The sequence below is a fragment of the Oncorhynchus tshawytscha genome, linkage group LG30 (assembly GCF_018296145.1).
Source record: "Oncorhynchus tshawytscha isolate Ot180627B linkage group LG30, Otsh_v2.0, whole genome shotgun sequence".
Taxonomy (NCBI): Eukaryota; Metazoa; Chordata; class Actinopteri; order Salmoniformes; family Salmonidae; genus Oncorhynchus; species Oncorhynchus tshawytscha.
In genome coordinates, this window is record NC_056458.1 from 5,731 (window position 1) to 19,206 (window position 13,476).

The 13,476-nt window shown below is 42.1% G+C and overlaps 1 protein-coding gene across 1 annotated transcript; it reads left to right on the forward strand.

The window, feature by feature from the left end:
* The first annotated feature begins 9,928 nt into the window (after positions 1-9,928).
* LOC121841420 lies at positions 9,929-13,236 on the forward strand. The gene is made up of 3 exons (XM_042309697.1): positions 9,929-10,373; positions 12,391-12,867; positions 13,002-13,236. The coding sequence occupies exons 1-3, from the start codon at positions 9,929-9,931 to the stop codon at positions 13,154-13,156; spliced, it is 1,077 nt and encodes a 358-aa protein (XP_042165631.1). The 3' UTR covers positions 13,157-13,236.
* Positions 13,237-13,476: the final 240 nt, after the last annotated feature.

The window sequence follows — 13,476 nt, forward strand, 5'->3', positions numbered from 1 at the left end:
CCAGCACACACGTTTTATACATTTGTCCTTCTTACATCACACTCACAGTAACTCCTCTTATTGGCTCATCACCTCTGGCATTTAGCCACCGTCATCATATTGCCTTCATATTAGGACATGGAACCTGTAGAGTCTCACATAAATAGTTTTATGCATGTAGGACCATAGCAACAGACCATGGCACTCAACAGGAATAACCACGTCTAATGGTGTCCAATGACCTAGAGCACAGAGAGCACTAGTTTTGCTGGCTCCTTCTGAAATAAATAATTGCCACATATGTACAGAAAAAGTCCCAATACTATGTTATTACTTATTGTGCAGTGGATGATTAAAATCCCTCTATGCCCATGGATGTGTAGCTAGCTATCTAGCCCATCTGTGTATGGACCCAAACGTTTGGTATACATATTAGTTCAGAACCGAGCTATGAACCTCAGCCAGTTGTATCAACTTCAAAACAGCCTGAATGACATTTATGAAGCCTATGGATTGAGTAGAATATAATATCATGTTGTGCCAAGGATGCAAGTCGTATATACATGTAGTTATTACCATGCATGAGAGCCCCACATTGTAGCCTGTACATTTAATATATTCACTGATAATGTACTCTACCTTGGCAAATAAATGTGCATAGGAGCAGGGAAGGCAGCTAAATATTCTCTCAGTTCATCACAATTACATAATAGTGTCTCTAGTCGGCCCAAATGTTATCTTAAAAGCAGGTGAGCGATGATGGGACTGGGGGTTGGCATCCTCTCACATCAAAACATACCTGCAGACGAGAGACAGATGGAGAGAGAGCATGTTTAAGCCTTGTGTTTTTATTCTAACATTGTTAGTCATCAATCAGGAGGTGAAATGTGAAACTGACCTTGGATCATTAACTCTGGGACTACTGCATCTATCTGTATTTCAATGTAAGGCATCTCTTTAATAATACTTCCGGTTGACCTGACCAAGTGACCTCTCACATTTGATCATGCTGTGCCCTCTATGTAGCCAGTTCAGATGCAGGAGGGGTTGACCTAAACAGCTGATATAACCTAGAGGATGTAGGGAGAAGGGGAGAGAACCTCACAGGACTTCATTATAGTCAAATTACACCACACTGAATATTATGTTACTATTATCTCCGTCCTTACTTCTAGGGACAGGAACAACACAAAAGTACCTGCCCTATCCAGAATAGCCTCCTCTCTCACTGACAGTTGGGGCTGCTATCCTTTCCCCCTCCCCCAGAATACATACTTTTTAATGAACACTTAACAAACTATACAAAAACAACAAACCGACCGTGAAGCTATATAAAACTAGTGCAGACACAGGCAACTAGACATAGATAATAATCCACAAAATACCCAAAGAAGATGGCTGCCTAAATATGGTTCCCAATCAGAGACAACGATAAACAGCTGCCTCTAATTGAGAACCAATGTAGGCAACCATAGACATACATAAACACCTAGATAGTAAACAACCCCATAAACCTACAAAACCCCTAGACAGTACAAAACACATACATCACCCATGTCACACCCTGACCTAACCAAAACAATAAAGAAAACAAAGAATACTAAGGTCAGGGCGTGACAGCTATCTATCTATACAGTATTTGAAGTTGGCTAGATAGCTAATTTAGCAGCTCATTTGAGTTAGCAGGGACTGTAGCTGGTTAACTAATAATACATCGCTTTTTTTTACATTTTCAAAATCTATTGACTTACTTACTTGAATAGGTTCTCCCAGCCATGTGGGCAATTGGAAACAGGGCAGCAAAGTTTGTCACCAGAGTGTTTTAGAGGATATTACTATTGAACTATGTACCCATTTAAAAGCCAGACCTTCATACAAACTTGCTCTGCTGAATTCTTGACGGAGTCACAACGGGCGGCCTAAGCGGCACACAGCAATTTACCGCTATTTATCTAGTGTACATTCACCATTACATGGCGTTGTAGATTGCAGCGGTATACAGACAACGATGTGAACCATTTCCCTGTTTGACCTGTAGTTGTTATGGATATTATAACTCTACAGAGCCCCACAGTGGACGGGTCACAATATGTTACATTGATAAAGCACACGTTATTTAACCTCCGTGTCATCTTGTTTTACATGGCATTGTAGATTGTAGTGGAATACAGAACATATTTTGGATGTTTTCAGTGTATTTTTAACCCTTTCAAACAATGGATTAATCGATTAATTAACTTTACAAAAAGTAAACTCAAGTCTGACAGTCCAAACAAAACCACAAATTCTCAGTCAAAACACAAGTCAGAACACAGCCTCTCGATTCTCTCATGTGATTTCAGGTCCTCTGACTGGGTAAATGTCTTTTCACAATGAGGGCAGTAGTATGTCTTCTCCTCCTGTGTATTAGTATGTTGGAAAGGCTTTTCTCCTGTGTTTTCTCACCTGCTTTTTCAGACTCCCTGACCACCTAAAACCCTTTATACACTGGGAACATTGGAAAGGCTTTTCTCCTGTGTGTGTATTCTCTCATGCATTTTCAGGCTCACTAACCACCTAAAACTGTTTCCACAGTGAGAACAGTGATAAGGCTTCTCTCCCGTGTGTGTTCTCTCATGCCCAACCAGGGCCCCTAACTGAGTAAAATTCTTTCCACAGTGGGAACAGTGGTATGGCTTTTCTCCTGTTTGTATTCTCTCATGCGTTTTCAGGCTCACTAACCACCTAAAACTGTTTCCACAGTGAGTGATAAGTGATAAGGCTTCTCTCCCGTGTGTTCTCTCATGCCCAACCAGGGCCCCTAACTGAGTAAAATTCTTTCCACAGTGGGAACAGTGGTAGGGCTTTTCTCATGTTTGTATTCTCTCATGCGTTTTCAGGCTCACTAACCACCTAAATTGTTTCCACAGTGAGTGATAAGTGATAAGGCTTCTCTCCCGTGTGTTCTCTCATGCCCAACCAGGGCCCCTAACTGAGTAAAATTATTTCCACAGTGGGAACAGTGGTAGGGCTTTTCTCCTGTTTGTATTCTCTCGTGCATTTTCAGGCTCCCTAACCACCTAAAACTCTTTCCACAGTGGGAGCAGTGGTGTTGGTTAGGCGTCTCCGGGTCTGTTTCCTCTGAGGAACTCTTCCCGCTGTCAGAGTCAGGTCTCTCTCCTGCCAAAAGACAAACAGATTATTTAGTTAAACAGAGAGACCTGAATGAAACCTGCATTAAATAAAATTGTCTTCCTATGAGGTTTAATCTAGACTAGATCCCTCAATAACCTGAGGTTAGTTTTCACAACAGTACATCATTAAAAATAAACTTGGTGAAGGTGAAATTTACAAACAAATGATTTAGAGCTCCAAATCTAATTTCTCAGGGAATGTGATATTTTAGGCTGAGCAGAGCTCTATAACAATAGATAATGTCAGGTCTTTAGGCTGAGGAGAGCTCTATAATATATATTGTCATGTTTATAGGCTGAGCAGAGCTCTATAATAATAGATAATGTCATGTTTATAGGCTTATCAGAGCTCTATAATAATATATAGTACAATTTCAGGCTACATTTGATCCAATGTTAATAACGCTTTGTTGGTGTCCCACTTCATCTCTTAAGTAATAACGACTATCTTTTCTAAATGATCATTCTGTAGTTCCGCCTTTCCTTCAAATGGCTATTTTGCCCATGTTTTTTGTCAACTAACAAACGTTTACTAATATGATCAGTCTCCCCAAAACGCTTGTCCGTTTGCTAATATGTTCAGTCTCCCCAAAACACCTGTCCTTTTGCTAATGTGTTCCTTCTCCCCAAAACTCTTGTCCTTTTGCTAATATGTTCAGTCTCCCCAAAACCCTTGTCCTTTTGCTAATATGTTCAGTCTCCCCAAACTGCTTGTCCTTTTGCTAATATGTTTAGTCTCCCCAAAACATGTGTCCTTTTCAGGTCAATAATGTTTGTTATTTTCTGTATTTCTCCAACATGATTTAGAAATCTGCTTTTTGCGTGTATACACACTCCATGCAAGGTCTACAATAGACATACGTCAAATGTTTCATTTATAACTTGTTTGCCATTCTGTGAGACAATTAAGTTGTGATTTTGTGGTGGGGGGGGACTCTGATGGTATACCCATGTTACAGTTAAGCAATAAGACCCGAGGAAGTGTGGTATATGGCCAATATTGTCACGCCCTGACCTGAGTATTCTTTGTTTTCTTTATATATTTTGGTTAGGTCAGGGTGTGACATGTGTGATATATGTGTTTTTTGTACTGTCTAGAAGTTTTTGTAGGTTAATGGGGTTGTTTACATTCTAGGTGTTTATGTATGTCTATGGTTGCCTAGATTGGTTCTCAATTAGAGGCAGCTGTTTATCGTTGTCTCTGATTGGGAACCATATTTAGGCAGCCATCTTCTTTGGGTATTTCGTGAGATATTTTCTACGTGTAGTTGCCTAGTAGCCTTTATGTCAATGTTATAGATGACATCACGTTCATTTTGTTGTTTTTGTTTAGTGTTCTTCCTGTTTTTCATTATTATAAGATGACATTCACACCAGCAGCATAGCCTTTGGTCATTATTATAGATTACATCACACACCGTGACAAATAGCAGCATAGCCTTAAATATGTCATTATTATAGATGACATCCCACACCGTAGCAGCATAGCCTTAATGTCATTATTATAGATGAATCCCACACCGTAGCAGCATAGCCTTAATGTCATTATTATAGTGACATCCAGCACATGTCCGTAGATGCTTAGCATAGCCTTATGTCATTATTATAGATGACATCCACACACCGTAGCAGCATAGCCTTAATGTCATTATTATAGATGACATCCCACACCGTAGCAGCATAGCCAATGCATTATTATAGATGACATCCACCCATTTTAAAAGCATAGCCTTAATGTCATTATTATAGATGACATCCCACAGTAGCAGCATAGCCTTAATGTCATTATTATAGATGACATCACACAGTAGCAGCATAGCCTTAATGTCATTATTATAGAACACTTTATGTCATTATTAGATGTTAGCATAGCCTTAATGTCATTATTATAGATGACATCACACACCGTAGCAGCATATCTTAATGTCATTATTATAGATGACATCCCACACCGTAGCAGCATAGCCTTAATGTCATTATTATAGATGACATCACACCCATTTCCCTTCCTTTTTAGATGACATAGTAAGCATAGCCTTAATGTCATTATTATAGATGACATCTAGCAGCATAGCCTGTCATTATTATAGATGACATCACACCACCGTAGCAGCATAGCCTTAATGTCATTATTATAGATGCATAGCAGCATAGCCTTAATGTCATTATTATAGATGACATCACACACCGTAGCAGCATAGCCTTAATGTCTTGACATGTCAGCCTTTAGCTTCTTTATTATAGATGACCCCACTTCTTTAGCAGCATAGCCTTAATGTCATTATTATAGATGACATCACACAGTGCAGCATAGCCTTTAATGTCATTATTATAGATGACATCCCACACCGTAGCAGTTGTTAGCATAGCCTTAATGTCATTATTATAGATGACATCACACACCAGTAGCAGCATAGCCTTAATGTCATTATTATAGATGACATCCCACAATTAAGCAGCATAGCCTTAATGTCATTATTATAGATGACATCCCACACCGTAGCAGCATAGCCTTAATGTCATTATTATAGATGACATCACACACCGTAGCAGCATAGCCTTTATGTCATTATTATAGATGACATCCCACACCGTAGCACGTAGCAGCATAGCCTTAATGTCATTATTATAGATGACATCACACACCGTAGCAGCATAGCCTTAATGTCATTATTATAGATGACATCCCACACCGTAGCAGCATAGCCTTAATGTCATTATTATAGATGACATCCCACACCGTAGCAGCATAGCCTTAATGTCATTATTATAGATGACATCCCACACCGTAGCAGCATAGCCTTAATGTCATTATTATAGATGACATCCACAGTGCCGTAGCAGCATAGCCTTAATGTCATTATTATAGATGACATCCCACACCCACAGCCTTAATGTCATTATTATATTTAAGCAGCATAGTTTTAATGTCATTATTATAGATGACATCCCACACTGTAGTCACATAGCCTTTATGTCATTATTATAGATGACATCCACATCTGTCAAATTATAGATGAAGCCGTAGCAGCATAGCCTTAATGTCATTATTATAGATGACATCCCACACCGTAGCAGCATAGCCATTATTTAGATGTCATTATTATAGATGACATCCTCACACACCGTAGCAGCAGACTGCCTTAATGTCATTATTATAGATGACATCCCTGGTCACCGTAGCAGCATAGCCTTTATGTCATTATTATAGATGACATCACACACCGTAGCAGCATAGCCTTAATGTCATTATTATAGATGACATCACACACCGTAGCCTCAGCATAGCCATGCATTATTATAGATGCCACACCGTAGCAGCATATCATGTCATTATTATAGATGACAACCCCACCACCGTAGCAGCATAGCCTTAATGTCATTATTATAGATGACATCACACACCGTAGCAGCATAGCCTTAATGTCATTATTATAGATGACATCCCACACCGTAGCAGCATAGCCTTAATGTCATTATTATAGATGACATCAGCAGCATAGCCTTAATGTCATTATTATAGATGACATCCCACACCGATAGCAGCATAGCCTTTCCCCATGTCATTATTATAGATGACATCACACATAGCAGCATAGCCTTTAATGTCATTATTATAGATGACATCCATTTAGCAGCATAGCCTTAATGTCATTATTATAGATGACATCACACACAACACATAGCCTTAATGTCATTATTATAGCATAGCAGCATAGCCTTAATGTCATTATTATAGATGACATCCCACACCGTAGCAGCATAGCCTTTATGTCATTATTATAGATGACATCCCACACCGTAGCAGCATAGCCTTTATGTCATTATTATAGATAGTAGCAGCTAGCCTTTATGTCATTATTATAGATGACATCCCACACCGTAGCAGCATAGCCTTAATGTCATTATTATAGATGACATCCCATTGTAGCAGCATAGCCTTTATGTCATTATTATAGATGACATCCCACACCGTAGCAGCATAGCCTTTATGTCATTATTATAGATGACATCCACACACACGTATGGCAGCATAGCCTTAATGTCATTATTATAGATAGCCTTTATGTCATTATTATAGATGACATCCCACAAAGCATAGCCATGCATAGCCTTTATGTCATTATTATAGATGACATCCCACACCGTAGCAGCATAGCCTTAATGTCATTATTATAGATGACATCCCACACCGTAGCAGCATAGCCTTAATGTCATTATTATAGATGACATCCCACACCGTAGCAGCATAGCCTTAATGTCATTATTATAGATGACATCCCACACCGTAGCACGTAGCAGCATAGCCTTTGTGTCATTATTATAGATGACATCCCACACCGTAGCAGCATAGCCTTAATGTCATTATTATAGATGACATCCCACACCGTAGCAGCATAGCCTTTATGTCATTATTATAGATGACATCCCACACCGTAGCACGTAGCAGCATAGCCTTTATGTCATTATTATAGATGACATCCCACACCGTAGCAGCATAGCCTTAATGTCATTATTATAGATGACATCCCACACCGTAGCAGCATAGCCTTTATGTCATTATTATAGATGACATCCCACACCGTAGCAGCATAGCCTTAATGTCATTATTATAGATGACATCCCACACCGTAGCAGCATAGCCTTTATGTCATTATTATAGATGACATCCCACACCGTAGCAGCATAGCCTTAATGTCATTATTATAGATGACATCCCACACCGTAGCAGCATAGCCTTAATGTCATTATTATAGATGACATCCCACACCGTAGCAGCATAGCCTTTGTGTCATTATTATAGATGACATCCCACACCGTAGCAGCATAGCCTTAATGTCATTATTATAGATGACATGACACACCATAGCAGCAAAGCCTTAATGTCATTATTATAGATGACATCTAACACCGTAGCACGTAGCAGCATAGCCTTAGTGTCATTATTATAGATGACATCACACACCGTAGCAGCATAGCCTGAATGTCATTATTATAGATGACATCCCACACATCCTAAACGACCACGAAAATGCCTCAAAACCTCAATTTTCTGTTTCGAAGTCAGACACCTTATCCACGAGGCAACACCTTCTACCTCATATTCTCCGATATGACATCAAACTGACATTGCTTAGCAACAACAGACATCAAAGTTGTGAACCTGTCGTAATGAGGAAAGCTAGTGATATTTAGTAAGTAAGAAGATACCTTTTCCCTCAATCTTGCGATGCAGAATCAGACACAATAATTCTCAGGACTTTAAGGCAATGCTTGATTATTAAAGATGAACGGAATGTCTTAGCTTTTCAACAGCAGACAAATGCCTTAGTTAGGAAATTGCAAAGATGTTCAATTTAGCTGAGCTAATGAAATTAAACAACCACGAAGGGACCAAACCCTCAATCTTCTGATTTGAAGTCAGACACCTTATCCATTAGGCTGTAAGTCTTCACAAGGTTTTCACTGCAGTGGTGTTTTGGGGCTGACTCAATTCTAAGTGCAGCATATTGGAGGACTCCAAAGTCATTGATCATTCGACTTTAAGTCAATTCCTGTTATCTCTAGAGCATCTCGTATATCTATAGCGCTGCATTTCTTCCCCATCTTACCATGGATAGGGTTTGGTGCATTCCGGAGTTCACTTATGGTCCCACAAAGGTAATCTTAGGAGAAATTCATTTTAGCATACGTAAATGCCTGTGCATAATGTGCATAAAAGCATCATTATTTTCATTATCTTCAAGGATTTCTGTAGAAGCAGCCTTTATTTTCAGACTCTGCAGGCCTGCTGGGAGGAAACATATTACAATAAACAGGTAAGATTCATCCCACAAAAACATAAACAACAGAAAGAGTTGTATTTCAAGACAGTTTAGAGAAGGTGGTCATAAGAGTTCTTAACAATCACTTGCAAATTGTGAGGCATGAGCAGTTGTGAAATGTTGCGAGAGGCCCTTCTGAAAGCACATGATATGGTATTTCGTGGCACGGTCTCACACCTTACCTCATCTTGCAGAAGAAGCTCATGGTCCACTATCTGCTGCTCCAGAGTCAAGGCCAGGTCCCTCCCCATGTCACCACGGAGCACATGAGCAAATGGCTGGTGTCTCAGGGCAAAAAATCTCTTAGGGAGAGGTGAGTACCACGTCAGCACTCACCTTCACTGCCATTCCCTGCAACCAGCAGCACTCCAGGAGGTGTGGGTAAAATAAACAACAGAAAAATCATAAGCCAGGAAAGTTTAATTGCTCTGTGTTTTATTTGAAGGGTGTGGAAGGAAACCCTGGAGGAGGGAAATGACCTCACTCGGCTGGTAAGAGAATGAGAGTTAGAGACAAACTACAAGTTAGTGAGCTCTTTACTAGCCTTTCAACAACGAGTTAGCACAGCAAAATAGATCTGTTGTGAAATTACACCAATGGGACTTCCTGTTTCATACTGCAGGCCTGGGAAGTAAACACTTGCCTAAAAATGATGAACATAGAGCACGAGGTTTTCTGCAAGCTCCGCCGCTCCATGCACCCCACCTCGCCAGCTGACATGTGAGTTCCATGTACTGCCCTGCATATGACTTGATCCATTTATCTACACATCTGGAACTACGCAGAAACAGACTAAGACAGTGTTCTAAGTGAGTACATTGCACATCGTTTACCTTTGTTTTCTCCTTATTGTTGATTTCAGCGATCCGAAGGTCCACAGCATCGTGGAGAAAGCTGTGAGAAGCATTCTGGGCGAGCAGTCCAATGAGCCCCGTAGCAACCTGCTGAATGATGGAAGCATTGAAAACAATCAAAGAGCCCAGTAGCAACCTGCTCAGCCCATCTCAGGTGGTGGTGGAGGTGGTGCCCAGACTCCTCCTGGCCCTGTGGCTTCAACCAGAGGAAGGCCATTCAGAGCACCCAATCCTAATAAGCGGGATGGCCGTGGGCATGGTGGCGGCCGTAGTGGAGAAGCTCTCCTGCATGTTAAAGGACCCTTCCCCTCACATCCCTTTCTCCCGGGCTGCTGCTTTTGACTCTGTGCGGTCGATCCTCGGGAGAATCAGTCAGTCCTTCTCCACAGATGACCTGCAGAGCCCTTTTTATATGAGCTCTGTCTGTGGCTTTGTGGCTGACGAGGTGCAGAGCTGCTTCCAGCCCCCTGCAGCCACCCTACCAGTCCCCCCTGTGCTCACGGTGGCCGTTTCCACCACACTACCAGCTGGCATCCAAGCAGGTGAGTAGAAATGATAGAGAACACTCTGACAGATGCCTGCAATGACATCTGTAGAAATGATAGAGAACACTCACAGATGCCTGTTCTGATGACATCTTGGTGCCTTGTAAATCAAATCAAATCAAATCAAATTTTATTTGTCACATACACATGGTTAGCAGATGTTAATGCGAGTGTAGCGAAATGCTTGTGCTTCTAGTTCCGACAATGCAGTAATAACGAACAAGTAATCTAACTAACAATTCCAAAAACTACTGTCTTATACACAGTGTAAGGGGATAAAGAATATGTACATAAGGATATATGAATGAGTGATGGTACAGAGCAGCATAGGCAAGATACAGTAGATGATATCGAGTACAGTATATACATATGAGATGAGTATGTAAACCAAGTGGCATAGTTAAAGTGGCTAGTGATACCTGTATTACATAAGGATGCAGTCGATGATATAGAGTACAGTACGTATGCATATCTGAATAATGTAGGGTAATCACATAAAGGTAGATGTTTAAATAGTGATAATTAACACATCAGATCCGGCTTCTTCCCACCTGAATGTGGTGGAATCACATAAGGTAGCATTGTTTAAAGGGTGATATAGATTTCCCATCAATTCCCATTATTAAAGTGGCTTATGTCAGTGTCATTGACAGTGTGGCATAGCCACTCAATGTTAGTGGTGGCTGTTTAACAGTCTGATGGCCTTGAGATAGAAGCTGTTTTTCAGTCTCTCGCTTCCCAGCTTTGATGCACCTGTACTGACCTCCTTCTGGATGACAGCGGGGTGAACAGGCAGTGGCAATGTTCGGGTGGTTGATGTCCTTGAGATCTTTATGGCCTTCCTGTGACATCGGGTGGTGTAGGTGTCCTGGAGGGCAGGTAGTTTGCCCCCGGTGATGCGTTGTGCAGACCTCACCCTCTGGAGACAGCGGTTGAAAAAATGCAGTGGCCATACCAGGCTGATACAGTCCGCCAGGATCTTTATGGCCTTCCTGTGACCGGTGTTTGTGGAACATCCTGAAGGGCATTCCGTTTCTTGCCGGAATTAATTGTGATTCATCCCCTAACACAGAGGAGATAGTCTGTGATGTGTGGATTCTTACCAGGAGATGTCCTGATTCAGTCATCTGTAGAACATTTGTGAGTGCTTTTGGTGACAAGCCTGAAGTTCTTCAGCCTCCTGAGGTTGAAGAGGCGCTGCGCCTTCCCCTGAGATGCTGTCTGTGTGAGTGGACCAATTCAGTTTGTCTGTGATGTGTATCCGAGGAACTTAAAACTTGCTACCATCCAGGCTCTCCAACTGTTCCATCGATGTGGATGGGGGTGTTCCCTCTGCTGTTTCCTGAAGTCCACAATCATCTCCTTAGTTTTGTTGACAGTTGAGTGTGAGGAATTTTACCCTGACACCACACTTCGGGGGGCCCCACCTCCTCCCTGTAGGCCCTTTCTCTTCGTCGTTGAAAATTGGTAATCAAGCCTACCACTGTTGTGTCGTCCGCAAACTTGATGATTTGAGTTGCAGGCAGTCCGCAGAGAGTTCGCCACGCAGTTGTGAGGGGTGAACAGGGAGTACAGGAGAGGGCTCAGAACGCACTTCTGTGGGGCCCCAGTGTTGAGGATCAGCAAAGGAGATGTTGTTGCCTACCCTCACCACCTGGGGCGGCCCGTCAGGTCCAGTACCCAGTTGCACTTGAGGGGATGTCGAGACCCAGGGTCTCGAGCTTGATGGACAAATCACCTTGGAGAGGTACTATGGTGTTGAATGCCCAGCTGTAGTCGATGAACAGCATTCTCACGAGGTATTCCTCTGGTCCAGATGGGTTAGGGCAGTGTGCAGTGTGGTTGAGATTGCATCGTCTGTGGACCTATTTGGGCGGTAAGCAAATTGGAGTGGGTCTAGGGTGTCAGGTAGGGTGGAGGTGATCGGGTCCTTGACTAGTCTCTCAAAGCACTTCATGATGACGGATTGTAGTAGAAGAGCTCATCAGGATTGTTGTTTTCACCCACAATACAGACCCGGCTTCTTCCCACCTGGAGGTTGTGGACATCACCACTAACACAGAGACAGATCCGGCTTCTTCCCACCTGGAGGTTGAGGACATCACCCCTAAGACAGAGGCAGATCCGGCTTCTTCCCACCTGGAGGTTGTGGACATCACCACTAACACAGAGACAGATCCGGGTTCTTCCCACCTGGAGGTTGAGGACATCACCCCTAAGACAGAGGCAGATCCGGCTTCTTCCCACCTGGAGGTTGTGGACATCACCACTAACACAGAGACAGATCCGGGTTCTTCCCACCTGGAGGTTCAAGACATCACCACTAACACAGAGGCAGATCCTGCTTCTTCCAACCTGAATGTGGTGGACATCACCCCTAATACAGAGGCAGAGCCCATCTCTTCCCTCTTGGAGGTTGTGGACCTCACACCTGAAGAAAGGACTCTCACGATGGCCGTCTCCGCCACTCTGCCAGCTGACATCCAAGCAGGTGAGTAACACTTAGAGAGCACTCTGACAGGTGCCGTTTGTCATGACATCTTAGTAGAACCTTTCAACTGGCCAGTGTTTAGAAGCTACGGATTGCATTTGTTTTCAATCTGTTCCCCTTTTTTCCCTTTCCAGAGGATGATGCTGTGGTCACCCCACACGTCACCAAGGACATGACACTGGATGTTCCATGCAGAGCTAGGAAAGGGGCAGTCTGGCGATTATTTTGCAGGCTTTGGAGGGCAGTGTGCTGCTGCGCCTGCCACAAGGAAGAGGAGGAACAATATTAATTATTCATCAGACCTTCAGAAATGGGATTGAACTATAGACCATTAAATTATTTGCATTATAATTGGACTCAATTCTGCCTTTCTTCTGTTTACTACTTAAGTTCAGAACATTTCTATAAACTTTCACTTTGCAAGTGTGGAGTAGGTTGTGTAAATAAGTGGGAAACATCCCAATTTTAATGCTTTGAATAATACATTTTAAAAAATCTGTATTATTTCACAACAAAAAAACGGAGGGCGCTCAACCAACGTTCAGTTGAGTTGCAATCCAAAAATTTGAATCATCATAGAAAAGGAAAAAGCGCAACTCTTGCTCACTA